Source organism: Argentina silus (assembly GCF_951799395.1).
Source record: "Argentina silus genome assembly, chromosome: 5".
Taxonomy (NCBI): Eukaryota; Metazoa; Chordata; class Actinopteri; order Argentiniformes; family Argentinidae; genus Argentina; species Argentina silus.
In genome coordinates this window covers 17,604,504-17,621,912 of record NC_139659.1, presented here as the reverse complement: position 1 = coordinate 17,621,912, position 17,409 = coordinate 17,604,504, and the positions used below count along the sequence as shown (strand labels likewise).

The following is a 17,409-nucleotide window of genomic DNA, read 5'->3' as shown; positions in this document are numbered from 1 at the left end:
ATAAATATATCCATTAATTATAGGTCTACTGCCCGATTAAGAAGCCGAGGAGATGAACTGCGCGTTATTAATCCGCACCCTCTCTGCAGCGAAGGGACGCGGCAGCATCATTTCTGTCTGCGCAACCAACGCTGCTCTGAGTGAACTGACAGACACCCTATGTGGACTACATCACCACCACAGTGGTATCTGCGTCGTGGACGGGAGAAGGGAGGGGAGTTTTAATTGTCTGTCCTTTGCTTAGATTTTAAGATACCATCAGCGGCAACTTCCAAAAGATGCTTCCGTTATTTTTTCTTGCGTTGCTGTGCATCGACGCGACCGCCCCTCCGCAAGTGAACGGTGAGTGCGTGTGTTTATAAACAGAGTTCATGACGACACCGACTCAGGCTGCCTGAGTGAGGACACTGACTTCGCAAATGTAAACAAACATAATTTTACCTACACTGGTGCATTGAGTGCAGTGAGGTGAATGTGCAAGGATGCGAGGGACAATGGGCTAAAATATTTAGGTCTTTGTACTGTAGTCTTTTGTACTGTACTTGGTGCGCGAGCATCCAATTAGATTATAATGCCAACAGTTCTTGTTCTGTATGACAGCACAGCCTCATGATGATGGGCTCTGTTTTTTGATGATTATTTTGTTGCTCTCTCTCTATGAAATAAATTACTCCTCCGCTTATGAGTTCATCATCTTCTCATCACCCCCCCCCCCCCCCCCCACACCCACACCCTCTTTCTCTCAGGGGATGAGTGTGAACCTGTATTGTGTGAGAGTGAGGACGAATGTTTCACTCCCCAGACAGAGGCAGAGGAAGCACATTCATGTGAGTGTAGCCTATTCATTCAACCCTAATTTGACCTGGAATTTTCTTATTGATCCTTTTGAACCTGTTTGTAAGAGACACTTTTTGGAACCAGATTGATGGACAGTGTTTTCTCTCTCTCTCTCTCTCTCTCTCTCCCTCTCCCTCTCCCTCTCCCTCTCCCTCTCCCTCTCGCTCTCTCTCTCGCTCTCTCTCTCTCTCTCTCTCTCTCTCTCTCTCTCTCTCTCTCTCTCTCTCTCTCTCTAACAGCATCAGACTGGGAGGATCCGACACCAGTAGGTAAGTAATAGGCCCTGTTTAAATTGTTTACATAGTTTCATCCTTCTCTCATTCCTTGGCATAATTTCTGACCTGGAAAGATTGTGTACTGTGCAATGGTGTTGGAATCCACGTTGACTTATCCTATCATGTGAGATAAGTGAGGAAGGAAGGAAGGAGGCTTTCTAAAAACACTGGAACAGAGCCTCAGTCTCCTTGATAGGGATAAGATGACCTTTAATCTGCTGCAAAGCCTTGGTAGCTGTGTGTGTGTATACAGTTAGGTCTGGAAATATTTGGACAGTGACACAATTTTCATAATTTTGGCTCTGTACGCCACCACAATGGATTTGACAATCGAGATGCAATTGAAGTGCAGACTTTCAGCTTTAATTTAAGGGGTTGAACAAAAATATCGTATGAAACGTTTAAGGAATTGCAACCATTTTTATACACAGTCCCCCATTTTCAGGGGCTCAAATGTAATTGGTCAAATTAACATAATCATAAATAAATTCATTAATACTTTGTCGAGAATCCTTTGCAGGCAATGACTGCCAGAAGTCTGGAACCCATGGACATCACCAAATGCTGGGTCCTTTGTGATGCTTTGCCAGGCCTTTACTGCAGCTATCTTCAGTTGTTGTTTGTTCGTGGGTCTTTCTGCCTTTGGTTTTGTCTTCAGCAAGTGAACTGCATGCTCGATCGGGTTGAGATCAGGTGATTGACTCGGCCACTGCAAAATATTCCACTTCTTTGCCTTAAAAAACTCCTGGGTTGCTTTCGCAGTATGTTTTGGGTCATTGTCCAACTGTACTGTGAAGCGCCATCCAATCAACTTTGCTGAATTTGCCTGAATCTGAGCAGACAGTATATCCCTAAACACTTCAGAATTAATTCGGCTGCTTCTGTCTTCTGTCACATCATCAATAAACACTAGTGACCCAGTGCCATTGGAAGCCATGCATGCCCATGCCATCACACTGCCTCCACTGTGTTTTATAAATGATGTGGTATGCTTCGGATCATGAGCAGTTCCAAGCCTTCTCCATACTTTTTTCTTCCCTTCATTCTGGTACAGGTTGATCTTAGTTTCATCTGTCCAAAGAATGCTGTTCCAGAACTGGGCTGGCTTTTTTAGATGTTTTTTGGCAAAGTCTAATCTGGCTTTTCTATTCTTGAGGCTTATGAATGGTTTGCACCTTGTGGTGAACCCTCTGTATTTGCTCTTGTGAAGTCTTCTCTTTATGGTAGACTTGCCTACCTCCTGTGGATGTTGTGAAAGGGTTTTTCTTTACCATGTGAAGGATCCTGCGATCAACCACCACTGTTGTCTTCCGTGGACGTCCAGGCCTTTTTGTGTTGCCGAGCTCACCAGTGCGTTATTTTTTCCTCAGAATGTACCAAACTGTTGATTCTGTCACTCCTGTTGCCGCTGTGTCTCTGATGGATTTGTTTTGTTTTTGCAGCCTAAGGATGGCCTGTTTCACTTGCATTGAGAGCTCCTTTGACCGCATGTTGTGCGTTCACAGCAACAGCTTCCAAATGCAAATGCCACACTTGGAATCAACTCAGACTTCCTTAATTGATAAAGAAATAACAAGTGAATATGATGAAACAGCTTTTGAGTAAATTGTCCAATTACTTTTGGTCCCTTGAATATAAAAGAGCTGTAATTCCTAAACCCTTCCTACAATTTGGATGTGAATACCCTCAAATTAAAACTGAGAGTCTGCACTTTAAGCCCATATTTATACATAACTGTAACTTGAATATGTTTTGGTAAACAGCTAAAATAAAATAAATGTGTCAAAATATACAGCATATTGACTGTGTGTGTGTATGTGTGTGTGTGTGTGTGTGTGTGTGTGTCAGAGGCTGGTGGAGGTAGAAATCGGAGGACAGGCTCATTGTAATGCATGGAATGGAATGACAAATGGTATCAACACACACGATTCCTCATTCTATTCCATGCCTTACAATGAGCTCATCCTCCAATTTCTACCTCCACCAGCCTCCACTGGCGTGTTTCCTGGTGTGTTTGTGTTGTTTTAGATAATCCCTCATAGGCCTGTATTAGCCTGATGGATAAATTAAAGCTGGTGGGTGGAATCCCAACCGAGTACCACGCGCTTAAGTCGAATCGTCAAATTTCCCATTCAATGCAAGAATTATGCCATTGTCAGAATTACGCGCACTAATCTCAAGTTAGGATGAGGGAAAAGTCGTTATTCTGTGTTGAAGGGAGAGAAAAAGCTAATTGCTGGTTATAAAATGACCCAGTTGTAGTTAAGCTGTTTAACGCCCACTGAAGCAGAAGACTTGTATTGTTCTTCTTCTTATTTAGGTTTGCATGCATATACGCTGGCAAGGACACCCCTTCCTCCATGAACTGTCTGGGCAACACTTCCTTTTTTAATTCTCTGGAGATTTTACATAAAGATACATTAACTGTTCTGCGTTATTCTGTGTGCTTTAATTATCACCCTGACACTGCGCAGCGTGCTAACCTGATAGACAGACTCCCATAGGGGTGGACAGGGTGATAATAGATGGGCCTAATAATACACTGCCCTATATATTCCTTTTCACATCATGTGCCTAGAGCAGCGGACAGTTAAAGATGTAGTTTAAATGTTGGTTGTGTTTTTTTTTAAAAAGGGACGATGGACAACATGTCATTGCACCAGATTTAACCACATAGCTTTTATGGCTAGATTTTCATCTGTAGTCCCTGGGTTGATACAGGAGGTTGTGTAACCTCATCTGTAGTCCCTGGGTTGATACAGCAGGTTGGGTAACCTCATCTGTAGTCCCTGGGTTGATACAGGAGGTTGTGTAACCTCATCTGTAGTCCCTGGGTTGATACAGGAGGTTGGGTAACCTCATCTGTAGTCCCTGGGTTGATACAGCAGGTTGGTTAACCTCATCTGTAGTCCCTGGGTTGATACAGCAGGTTGGGTAACCTCATCTGTAGTCCCTGGGTTGATACAGGAGGTTGGGTAACCTCATCTGTAGTCCCTGGGTTGATACAGGAGGTTGGGTAACCTCATCTGTAGTCCCTGGGTTGATACAGCAGGTTGGGTAACCTCATCTGTAGTCCCTGGGTTGATACAGCAGGTTGGGTAACCTCATCTGTAGTCCCTGGGTTGATACAGGAGGTTGGGTAACCTCATCTGTAGTCCCTGGGTTGATACAGCAGGTTGGTTAACCTCATCTGTAGTCCCTGGGTTGATACAGCAGGTTGGGTAACCTCATCTGTAAGTACACTTGCCATTTGATCGACTGACAGACTCAAATGCTAAAGTTGTGCTAAAGCTGGTTGTGCTAAAGCTGGTTGTGCTAAAGCTGGGTCCTTCCATGCTTTGTCATCAAGAGTTTACTTCAGCCTTGTTTGATTGAACTGACACTATTTCAGCACTTGAGCCCTTTAAAAGCTCTCTTTCTAGGTGGTTTGGAGGAAGGCCAGTCACCTCATCTTTCATGTTATGTGTGTAAGGACCGTGCCAGCCTAACCCGTGCCACCATGAGGGAGTGTGTGAGAGCACTGACACCCACAGAGGGGATGCGTTCACGGGGTACCTGTGTCACTGCTCCCCTGGCTACGCTGGAGTCCACTGCCAACACAGTGAGTCTTTCAGATAACAATACTTGCAAATGTTTCAATTTTTTTTTTTTAACCCTTTAAACTTTGCTTTTCTAGATTGTGACTATGGTGTGAACCTGATCACACTGGAATTATGAGAGGAAAGATAAAGTAGAGTATATCAAATCCTACCAAAGAATATAGGCCTGCTTGTCATTAAACGTCAATGACCTGGATATGCTTTGTCTCCACAGCCCCCCCCCCCCCATGTCCATCATACATACGGTATGTTTGTAATAATAGGGACAATCCCCTGCCCCCTGCGGCTTCAAGACCCCTAGTCTATTGCCTACAGCCCTAACCCAAGGGGAGCGATTATGAGTTATGACAGCACCAAACAAACACACACGGTGAACAAACACACACACACTCTCACGCACACACACACACACACACACACACTCTCTGTAATCCTTGGTGATATGAGTTATGACAGCTCACACACACACATACACACACACGCCCGGGGGGGACAGAATGTCTAACGGCTCAGGGGGTGTTGTGGCCCCAGGTCATGGGGACATTGGGGAGGGGGTCTGAATCTGGCCACTTAATGAGGTCACTCAGTAGGGTTCTCTCTGATGATGTCATGGTACCATGGACATGATGAATTATGACAGCACACGCCGTGAATATGAGCATGCAACAATACACACACACACACACACACACACACACACACACACACACACACACACACACACACACACAGCGCAATACGATGGTTTCGGGTCGAAAAATAAATGTTATCCTCTTAAGAATAGACCATGGAATTAAACAAAGACAAGGCCAGGACAGACAGGGCAATATAAACGTTTCCTAGAAACCATCTGTTCTACACTACGACAGGAGGTCGTCAGTAGAGGCTGGTGGAGGTAGAAATGGTAAGACAGGCTCATTGTAATGCATGGAATGGAATCACGAATGGTATCAAACACACGTGTTTAATACCATTCCTCATTCTATTCCATGAATTACAATAAACCGTCCTCCGATTTCTCCCTCCACCAGCCTCCCCATGAGCACATCTACTCTACGATAGTCCCATACCCAGTCCAGTCCCAGTAGCCAGCAGTATTGAGCAGAATAGATTCCTCTCTATCATACAGTATTGGTGGACAGGGGGAGGGGAATTAGGCCCCCTTACCATATAAGGCACTTTGACAAGGAGGAGTCTTTTGTGGCAGCAGCCATCACGTTCTTCAATGACAGACTACATGATGTATCCTAAAGAATGATGAGGGTCATGTGGTATTACCATTGGTACTAGCTCTCTATGGTTTTACATAGTGAGCTCTCACTCTTTTGGGGGAAGGGTGGATTCAGATGATCTATAATTATGTTGATTATAAGGATCAGTGTTGGGATTGTTACTTGAAAAAGTAATCTATGACATATTACTTTATGTGTAGGGTGGTTATTCCAGTTTCCCCCATGGGCGATGAATACACTCGAGCTAATCTAATAAGTTTTTCCTGGAGCTGGCCTTTGGTCTTAATGTCAGACTATTAATGGTGGTTAACATTCTCTCCATTAGTGGAGGCTGGTGGCTTGAAAAATTTAAGAGGATGGGAGACTCAATAGATAGGTGCAGACCGCACATAGATGGCAAAGCTTGTTTCAAATATTGTCTAAGACAAATTATTTTAGCCTAAAATGTTTATTAAACAATTATTAAAAATGTTTAGAGCAAAATATTATGGGGAATGGCACAATTAAGGGGACAATCTATGGAATGTGTAGGATCATGTATGGATGAGCTCAACTCTTCCACTCAGGGAAGGAAGTGATTTTACTGTGAAGACAAACACTGCAAATGTGGTTGTGATTGACTCTACATACAGTAATTAGATCATTTGACATGGCTTAAAATCGGACTTACTAAATACATTTGTAAAGTTAATCTCTCCAGAATGTTGTACCAGTAAGAACTACATGCACAGTCAGTCAGTGAAGTCAATGAACTAGTTATCCTATGATTTTGATTGGATGATCAGGACGTGAGGTTGCCATACAGTATTTGGTCTGAGGACCATCCTTGGAAACTCCTCATTTTACAGTAAAATTGCAAGTTAAACAATGAATGAGGTTTAACGAAGCAGCTAGAAGACTCTCAAAATCCTGTTTCCTCTATTCCCATTTAACCTGCAGTTACCATGTTCAACCATTTGGGACCACTGTTGAGATTACTTTTATTTGAACAGATTGTGTGTGTGAGCTGTTTGACTTTTTGTGCAGCAGAATCGAGCAGATTTACAGTTTTTGTACAGACGTTTTTAGGGTTATTGCTGTCATCTAGCATTTTTAGTTGAGCCGTGCTTTGAGCGTGTTCCCCCCAAAAATTGATTTGCCTAGTTTATGTTACACCTGTAAGGTAGTTAACCATCATTGTTCTGTCAAATCAATCAGGCGTTTAACTGATACGCAGGAAATCCGTCGTGATTAGCATCTAGTCACTATTGACTGCAAGTCTAAAATGCGTATAGCCTACCAAGCCCTCAAGAAATTATTTGCATGCATGGAATACATAATTTTTCTGTTTCACTGGTTGACTTCCTCTTCCACACAATCAACATGCATTAAGTGTTATTTTAATTGTAATGTATAACTTACATTTATTCTATCAGTAAAATCAATTAAACTACCCTGTGCTTATTCCACAGTATGTCTTACTAGGCTGTGATAAAATCAGTGTAATACATGATGCAAAATGATTTTATTTATTGCGCAAGGAATAAAGAACATTAAAGTATGACACAAGGCAAAACAAAGCAATTGAGTTTTTTAAACCCACAAGGGGCTTAGAAAATAAGTATACTCAGAGACAAGACATAAATTAACAAAACAGCAGCACAAAGACATTGGACGTCCGCTCAAATTGCTTCTTAAAATAGATAGGCTAATGAGCCTAAATGGGTAATTCACTTCTTGACCATGTTATTGTCCTCCGATGAAATCAGGGAGGGGACTATGATTCGGTATCCGTTTGTATGTCAAATGCTTTTTCTCCGACACCACTGGGCCAATTTTGATGAAACTTGGGTGAATGATGGATCTTGCCATACCGATGGGGCATTTACAAAATTACACTGACTGGCCCAATTTTGACAAAACTATGGTGAAAGATGCGTCGTGCCATAGAGATTGTTTAGGAGTTTCGAGGTGACGCCGATTCATCCTTAACGTCATAAGTGCAATGTGGAGAGCTAGCAGTGTAGCCGAATGCAATAGGCCTATAGCCTTATCTATTGAGAATCATATTTTGAGAAATCAATGCAAAGCTGTAAGATGCAAGACTGATAAGTAATCAAAGGAGCACTACACTTTCCGGTAACTTTTCAGTCTGGCTACGAATGCAGCTGTAGTCGTGTAGCCTAATGCAGTAAACCTAACGAATGTGAATAATATTTTGTGAGTGAAGTCTGTCATGCAGCATAATTTAACACAGAAACTTGGCCTTGAAGTTGCGTAAGCTAGGTTTATAGCCAGTCGCATTTGTCACCAAATAATTTGCCTTGCCTTTTGGAGAAATTTGTGCTTGAAGTAAAGGCGTTCTATATCAATAGAGTTAGTAGATAGTAGCATAATAACGCCCAAATAATGTTTCTCTTTGGTCACAGAAAGTGATAGCACCAAGAGAAAAGCCCTCCCTGTGCGCAACGGGGACACAGCACTGTAAAATAGAGTAAAAAGTTTAACTTTGGTAAAGTTAGTTTTATATTGGATATTCGGTTTTCTCTCTTCAATAGCTCTTAAACCCAGTGTGACATGTCTATGAACATTGTGAGTCAGGGGAGAATGGAGAAAAATCAACACCCTTTCTCTATTGTTTTTAGATGGTTTCGGATTTCACTGTTCAATAGCTCTTACACCAAGCATGACAATGTAAAACTAAATTCACCAAAGGTAAAAGTTTATGAATAAACGTCTTGCTTCATTCACAGGCTTTTCTCCTACATCACTCTCCTTTTATAGAGGGGCGCTACATAATTCCTGGGAGAAAAACATGTTTACTGTACGCTTGTTTTTAAAGACTTGACAGGTGGCACACAGGCTTGTTTCTAATTGAATCATTTTATCAATTTCCCCCTAACTCACAGGCATTCGAATATACCGTCGCATGCGTCAATGTGTTGCTAGCTACAGAGGCTGACCTGATAATACCCTCAGATGACACAGCAAGACAACACCACAGTGGAAGGAACTTAGCGGCGGCGCCTCTGAAATAAAGACGGCGTCCATTAACGCGCTTGAAAGCCTCGACGCACGGAGAGCCTTTTGACGGACGCGGCTGATTAGGACGCACAAACTGATTATAGTGGGAGAGACCTGTTTTTTCAACTCGTCGCTCGCGCGCGCCGCGGGTAAGTAGGTAGGATACGGTGTCAGACTTATATACGGCACAGATAATGGTTATTGTCTCGCAGCATAAAATCTCATGATACTCTCTTTACCTATTTAGCAACAACTTGTCCCATCTTGAAATATGGTTAGATGGTCAGGGTAGGCAACCATAAACCGGCGAAAGGCACTCAATAAACTATACAATTTACATTTTCTCAGTGCAGTCTCTACAGAAATCCTGGTATACACTCACCGAACACTTTTTAGGAACACCTGTACACCTTCTCATAGTGGAGGTGATGTAATGGTGTGGGGAATGTTTTCTTGGCACACTTTGGGTCCGTTAATATCAATCAATCATCGTTTGAATGCCACAGTCTATTTGAGTATTGTTGCTGACCATGTGCATCCCTTCATGGCCACAATTTACCCATCTTCTAATGCTACTTCCAGCATGATAATGCACCATGTCACAAAGCAAAAGTCGTCTCAAACTGGTTTCATGAACATGACAATGAGTTCAGTGTTCTTCAGTGGCCTTCCCGGTCACCCGATCTGAATCCAATAGAACACATTTGGGATGTGGTAGAACGGGAGATTTACAGCTTGAAAGTGCATCTGAGAAAAATCTGCATTTCGATGGTATATCATCATGTCATCATGGACTGGAATCTCAAAGGAATGTTTCCAACATATTATGGAATCAATGCTAAGAAGAATTGAGGCTGTTTTGAGAGCAAAGGGAGACCCAGTATTAGTATAGTGTTCCTAATAAAGTGTTCAGTGAGTGTATATATGGTAGGTTATTATAGACCGTATAGGGGCACGGTCGTTTATAATTTTCCAGAGATAGTAATCTGATCTTGGCGACTTGATTATTATAGTCCAACATTAAACACACCTGATTCCAATTACCAATTATGACTGAGTTTCACAAATTACAGTTCTATTCTGTCAATGGTATTCTTTTTTATCGTGAACCCCAAATAGGCTATATAGACACAAAGCATCACCTTATATGACTTGTATGGCTTATATGGTTTAATAGATTAATTGAATCATTTGAAAATAACATTCACAGATAAAATCCCGCCAGTTATACATAATGGTGATTTTTAATATTAATGATTATACAATGAACATTCTCAAATATGGTATTGTGTGTATCAAAATGAAGTGGTTTATATTTTATAATATCTCCCTAAACCATCAATTTACATGGTTTAAGATAATACACAATTTCACCAACCCCTATTGTAAAGGGAGGTGACTTCTCCAGTACATTGCAATTGAAAAAGTTAAACTTACACCTGAGAACACAGCAATCACGTTTAAGCAGCTGTGAGTTTCATCTCTGTATGCACATCTCTGTTGGGTTTATACAGCATGACTATGTTAAGCTAGCTGTCAGAGCAATAGCCTCCATTTTTGTATGTTATTTGATTTGACTAAAACTCAAGGGAGAACCATCCTCCTCTTCTTCAATGGACCAGCCTCGACTGCTCTCCATAGAGACTTCATGTCGCCCAGTGAGGACACTGACCAAACAGGACAAATATTCAATTCAATTCAATGACATTTTAAAACAACTTTATTCACTCCCGAGGGGCAATTATTTTGGGCACATAGGGTCGTCAACAACAACAACAACAACATAACAGCATACCACAACATTCAATGTGCTGTACAATGTATCACAATGACATTTACACACACTAAATTGATGGCAAACAAATATACAGTAATTCATGTCCATAAGAAAGTGCAGTGCAGATTCAAGTGTCAGATCCATGTGTATGTGAGTAAGTGTGTGACCTTGACCATAGTCTTGGGCCTGACTGCAACCCATCACAGTGCCACAGTCAGTCTGATGTGTGTGTGTCTGTGTGTCTGTGTGTGTGCGCGTTTGCGTGTGTCTGTGTGCGCTTGCGTGTGTCTGTGTGTGTGTGTGTGTGTGTGTTTGTGTGAGTGGAGAGGTAGGGTGACACTACTGCCAGCAAGGCTTGAGGAGATTAGGGGTGCTGGGCTTTGATCAGCCTGATGGCCTCAGGCACAAATGTAACCCCCCTAGTCTGGCACCGGGGGCAGCGGAAACGTCGACCCAGAGGCAGCAGTTCAAAGGAGGGGTGGAGGATGTGGGAGTGGTCCTTGATTATGGCGTAAGCTTTTTTCCAAATTGTTTTAATGCTGTTAGGATCTGTTAGCATTTTAGGTCATTTTGGAGCAGGTGGATACGATGGTGTTCAGTCACTGTTTGTTCTTGATGCTGAGTGACGTGAACCAGCAGGTACATGAGAAGGAGAGAATGATTTCCATGTAGGAGAAGATTGACAGGATGGTGAGAATGAATTTCGTAGGAAGTATAGTCTCTGTTGGCTTTTCTTGATGATGGCCTCTGTGTTGTCCTCTAATTTCAGCTTCTCATCATCATTCTCGTCTGTAAGGCTCTCCAACATGTCTAGATGCACAATATGTTGTTTTCACTGACAGACTCAAACAAACATGGAGGATTACCTTAATGAATACAGTTGTCTAGATGCCAAATTAAAATCAAATGCTGTAATAGGAAATTGTAGAGATTGAACTAACCTGTGTGGTGAAGTATTTTTGTTGTCTTTGTTTTTTGTAATAGATGTGAATGAATGTGAGAGCCAGCCGTGTAGGAATGGAGGGGTGTGTACCGATCTGGAGGCCAACTACTCGTGTGTGTGTCCAGATGTATACACAGGCCGCAACTGCCAGCACAGTGAGTGACTCTTCATCTGTTGTGTTTGACACCATTCCTCATTCCACTCCATGCGGTACAATGAGCCGGTTTCCTCCGATTTCTGCCTCCACTGGCCTCCACTGACACACGCACAGACATGCACACGCACACACGCACACACACACACACACACACACACACACACACACACACACACACACACACACTCCAGGTCATCTTATCCCTCCACTGGTATGTATACTACATTAACTATCATACATAAGTCAATATCATGATGTGTGTCTATGTTACTGTAAAAAGCCAGAAATGGCTTGTGGGGAGCTTGTTCTCTTGTTGTTCCCTTGATTCAATTCAACTCCTGACAGTTTGTGTCATGGCTTTCTGCGGGTCAGGATAGGTAGAGGCTTTTTTTCCCCCCTGAGAACAAAAAAAAAAAAAGAAAAAGAGACTTGTGACACTGTTTACTTGCAAGTCATTGGTGGATGATGATGAAGTAGAGAAAAAGAAACTCAAATTAACTTACAATTGAGTTAGGAAGATATTGGTGTCATATGCTCTTCTTCTGTTTGCTAGGGAGCTATTTAAACCTTCTACCCTGTGGAGGGAAAAGCTGGTAGCGATGCGTTCACGGTGTGGTAGCAGGGTCTCCTTGCCCTTCATCAGAGCCAATCTTGGGGCTCTGTTTGGGGCTGCGAACAACCAAGATGAGCCCCTAGAACCTGATGCCTCCACAGAGGACATACACAACCACCTGCAACCCAGCCCATCCCTAGGACACACACAGCTCCCGGACAATCTATCTCTCCATTCATGCTCATCGTCCGCTGAGAGTTGTGAGGATTCACCTGTTGAAAGCTGTGAGAAGTCACCCACTGGGAGCTGTGAGGAATCACCCGTCGAAAGCTGTGAAAACCAAGTGAATGTTTTTGTGAATCAACTGTTATGTAAATTCAAGACATCAGTCAGTGAGAGTGAAGACGCTGTACTGATCAGCGGAGGAACAGAGGAAGAAAGAAAAGAAGAAGAAAATGATTCCATCCTTCTGAAGGAAAGTAAAGAGATGCTGTTGATGACAGAAGATTGGCTACCTGAAGCCCCTCAGGACAAGACGACCAACAGCTATAGTTCAGAGACACAACTGGACGATGAGACTATCGTCAAACCTGAGACTATCCCGACCAGGACTAAGAGTGTCTCAAAGACCATGGCACACTGTCTCTTTGGTACTGGCTGAATTTTTTAGGACAACCATTTGCAGTAACTTTTGTGTTAGTGATGTACTGTACGGTCTGTTTGTAGTTCACTAATCTGTTTCTTTCTCCTCCCTTTCTCTTCTCCTCTGTCTTCCACTCTATATTGTGTGTGTGTGTGTGTGTGTGTGTGTGTGTGTGCGTGTGTGCGTGTGTGCGTGTGTGCGTGTGTGCGTGTGTGTGTGTGTGTGTGTGTGTGTGTGTGTGTGTGTCTACTTATCTACCTTTCACCTGCAGGGTGCTCTGGACCACTGGGCATGGAGGGGGGTATCATCACTAACGGGCAGCTGTCTGCTTCCTCCACCCACCACTCCGTTTTTGGGCTCCAGCATTGGCACCCTCACCTCGCCCGCCTACACAAAAGGGGCATGGTCAATGCCTGGAGCCCTGCCGACAATGACCGCTGGCCCTGGATACAGGTAACACACACACACACACACACACACACACACACACACACACACACACACACACACACACACACAGACATGAGAAGATGGCAACAGTGTATGTTTAAAGGGTTGGTTCAGGATTTTGGAACCATATCTATGTATTCTATTAACTAGCAGTGCTGTCGATGGAACCTGTCTGTGCTGTTATTCATATGGAGTTCCTTCACCCGATAGCATTTTCTTCATGAGCCACAATGCTACTGCAAGTACACAGGGCTACAAGTTACAAGTCTGTCCAAAGTTACAGGGCTACAAGTCTGTCCAAAAAGCAGCCGAATAAACTCCAGATGACACTTCAAGCTCTGGGAGTCCATCAAAGATTATTATATTTTTAATACCTTTATTATTTGAAGTAAAATACGACAACTCTGCTGGTAAGTAGAATACATAGATATGGTTAAAAAAAATAAAAAAAATAATAATAATTCAGAACAAACCCTTCAAAGTTAACAGTTTGTGTGCTCCGTTTCGACCCTTCAATGTTCATCTAGGTGAACCTGCAGCGTCCTATGCGTGTCACAGGGCTGGTTACCCAGGGTGCTCGGCGCATGGGCAGCTCAGAGTTTGTGAAGTCCTATAAGGTAGCCCACAGCGACGATGGAATGATTTGGACAATAGTGAAAGTCAAGGGCACAATACAGGATATGGTGAGTGTGTGTGTGTGTGTGTGTGTGTGTGTGTGTGTGTGTGTGTGTGTGTGTGTGTGTGTGTGTGTGTGTGTGTGTGTGTGTGTGTGTGTGTGTGTGTGTGTGTGCGTGCGTGCACTGAAACACTTACAGACATGTTGTATTGCAATGCTTCTGGAGTGTTGATATTCAGTGTTGATATTCAAGTGAAACTAGGGCTGTCAATCGATTAAACAAATGGGTTGATTAATCTCCTCAAATTTACTGATTAAGCAAATGTGGACATGTGATATTGTTCGCCTTATTTTTCATTAACAAACCCAGAAGTGGTCCTTTAACAATGAGTGGGGGAGTAATAGGGTACTTACTCAAGTTAACAATGAAATGATGGCCTCCAAATCAATGCATATTGCCATTCCCATTCCCATAGATGAAGACAAATTGGTGCTAATTGCTTTACCGGAGTTTCCTTGGTTCCTTGGTCACTCATTTTAACTTGACTTCTTGTGCTTGGGCTGATATTTATAATTTCTTTTCCAAAATGAGTTAGTTGATTAATCGGTCTGATTAATCTAATGTACTTCACAGCCATAATCAAATTCAATCTGTACATACTGTATGTTGAATTGTGTCTTTATAACATAACTCTGATTTAATAGGGCCCATAGTGTCTTGCTTAAACTGGTAATGAACTGGTAACAAGTTGCTTTGTTCTCCTAATATAATCATAGACATTTGTTTTGATGTCATGCCCAGCGAGGCCAAACAGGATAACAGCGTTAGAGACAATCACAGAGTGTCCGTTCTCTCCTTTTGTCTGTGCAGATTTTCCATGGAAACAGTGACAACAGTTCTCCTGTGGCCAACGCCTTCTCTCCACCAATTGAAGCACAGTACATGAGACTTTACCCACAAGTCTGCAGGAGCCACTGCACGCTGCGCATGGAGCTGATGGGCTGTGAGGTCACTGGTCAGTGACGTCATCATCTGTAGGCCAATACATGGACTACATCAGACTAGGCCTGAAACCATTCATCAAATAACTTGAATAATTCAATTTCAAAAAATCCTTTAATTTAGAATTGTCTGCCACAAGTATTATTATGAATATTGTTATTATTGTTTTTGCTGGTATGTTTTTATACAGATGTTTGACAATTTTCTAATCATAGACATACAGTATATCAATGGTTCTAAACTGCAAAGGCTATAGCCTACCAAGTTTTTTTTCAATCCGATTACTCGATTAATCGTCAGAATAATCGACAGAATACTCGTTTAACAAAATATTTGATAGTTGCAGCCCTACATCAGACCCTGGTTAATCAATATTTTGCTTCTCATAGCGGTTGTCTGTTTCCTGGTTGTTTTGTGGTTATTGTCTCAGTGGCTGACTGTGGTTCTGTTTCCTCCCCAGGCTGTTCAGAGCCAATAGGTCTGAAGTCGGGTGATGTTCTGGACTTCCAGATGTCCTCCTCCTCTGTGTACCGGACCCTGGGTATGGGCCTGCTGTCCTGGGGTCCAGCCCAGGCAAGACTGGACAGTCAGGGCAAGGTCAACGCATGGACCTCCGCTAGCAACGACCAGAACCAGTGGATACAGGTACAGAGAGAGGAGGAGAGGGTGGGGAGCACAGAGGGAAGAGAAAAAGAAGGGACTAACAATTGTTGCCAATTGTTCTGTATGAGGTAACACGGTGTATTTAGCTAATTGAACAACTGACAATCTCTCCTCTTCTTCTCTCTTGCTCTCTCTCTCTCTCTCTCTCTCTCTGACTTGGTCTACCTTTTTCTGTTTCTGTTTCTGTTTCTTTCTTGGCCTCCCTCTCTCTCTCTGCAGGTAGACCTGCTGGCTCCTACTAAGATGACAGGAGTGATAACCCAGGGAGCCAGGGACTTTGGCCGGGTCCAGTTTGTTGGCTCCTATAAGCTGGCCTACAGTAACGATGGAATCAGGTGGACAATCTACCAGGATGAGACACAACACACTGACAAGGTACACACACACCAACCAGTCAAACTGGGTCACTATAATGTACAGTCGTATCACAAAACAATGGGTGGTAATAATGTGTGTTTATATATATATATATATATATATATATATATATATAGCATAAATCACGTTAAAAGGCCATGCTTATTGTATGTATATATAATTTAATATTATTATTATTAATAATAATAATTTAATATTATTATTATTTATTTATTTTAATTGACAGTTTATGTAAGGTGTCAATTGTTTTCCTGTTTGCATAAAAAAGCTCTTTCTCGGCCCAGTGACACATTCAAGGACAGATGCTCATAGCAAGAACTGCAGTTAGTGACAAATGCCTAACCCAGGTCATCTCTATATGTACACGTATACGTAGTGACACTGGAGCACTCAGTTGTATTGCACTTAATGTCCAAGGACAGGTCTGACAAGGTATGTGACTGTCCCTGTGGTTGTGGGGTGACAGGTGTTCCAGGGGAACTTGGACAACGAGACACACAGGAAGAATTCCTTAGAGCCGCCCATATATGGCCGTTTCCTCCGGCTCATCCCCTGGTCCTGGTACGGCCGCATCACACTCAGGATGGAGGTGCTGGGCTGCACAGAGGAAGACTGAACCACACTATCTCTCTCTCCCTTTTCTTTCTCCCTCGCTCTGTTGCTGTCTCTCTTTCGCTCCCTTTCTGTTGCTGTCTATTTTTCTCTTTTTCTCTCTCTCTCTCTCTGAGAATGAGGTAGTGGACATTGGTCATAACAGACAATGTAAAGCACTGAAATGTTTGGGGCTTAGCTTACAATAGGTATTTATAATATGTGTGTTAGTGGGTTATCTATTCATTGGTATGTTAAGTATGGATGTTAAGCTCTTTTTTTTTTTCTTCTTTTTTTTTTCGAATTTGTTGATGTGTACTTTAGGAACAAACTGATCTTGGTGTGGTTGGCAGTGCCACAATGTTACACGGTTAAGATTTTACATTCAATGACTAAATTAGGACTGTTCTCTCCTGACTGATGTATACTGTATACGTAGTGTGTGAATAACATGACCACTAATATATGGTATTTATTGATACTGCACTGATTGTAAATTGATTATAGAAGTACATGCTGTATCTGATAAAAAAAAGTAACAATTTGTTGCGGTCTGTTTGGGTGGTAAAGTTAGCAAAAGTTTTTCAAAGAGGTGATTAAACATTGATGTTGGAACTAAAAGTATGAATAAAAGTTTTGAGAAGAAATAAGGCATTGGTTTGGTGTTCATATACAGTACATGTACTCAT

The 17,409-nt window shown here is 42.4% G+C and overlaps 1 protein-coding gene across 1 annotated transcript; it reads left to right on the top strand.

The window, feature by feature from the left end:
• Positions 1-278: 278 nt before the first annotated feature.
• On the top strand, positions 279-16,745 carry edil3b (EGF-like repeats and discoidin I-like domains 3b; the record flags this gene model as incomplete). The annotated part of the gene is made up of 9 exons (XM_083670771.1): positions 279-342; positions 4,585-4,713; positions 11,708-11,821; positions 13,291-13,472; positions 13,997-14,152; positions 14,957-15,101; positions 15,549-15,733; positions 15,971-16,126; positions 16,596-16,745. 9 exons carry the CDS (start codon positions 279-281, stop codon positions 16,743-16,745), a joined length of 1,281 nt encoding a protein of 426 aa, XP_083526897.1.
• Between the last annotated feature and the right edge of the window lie 664 nt (positions 16,746-17,409).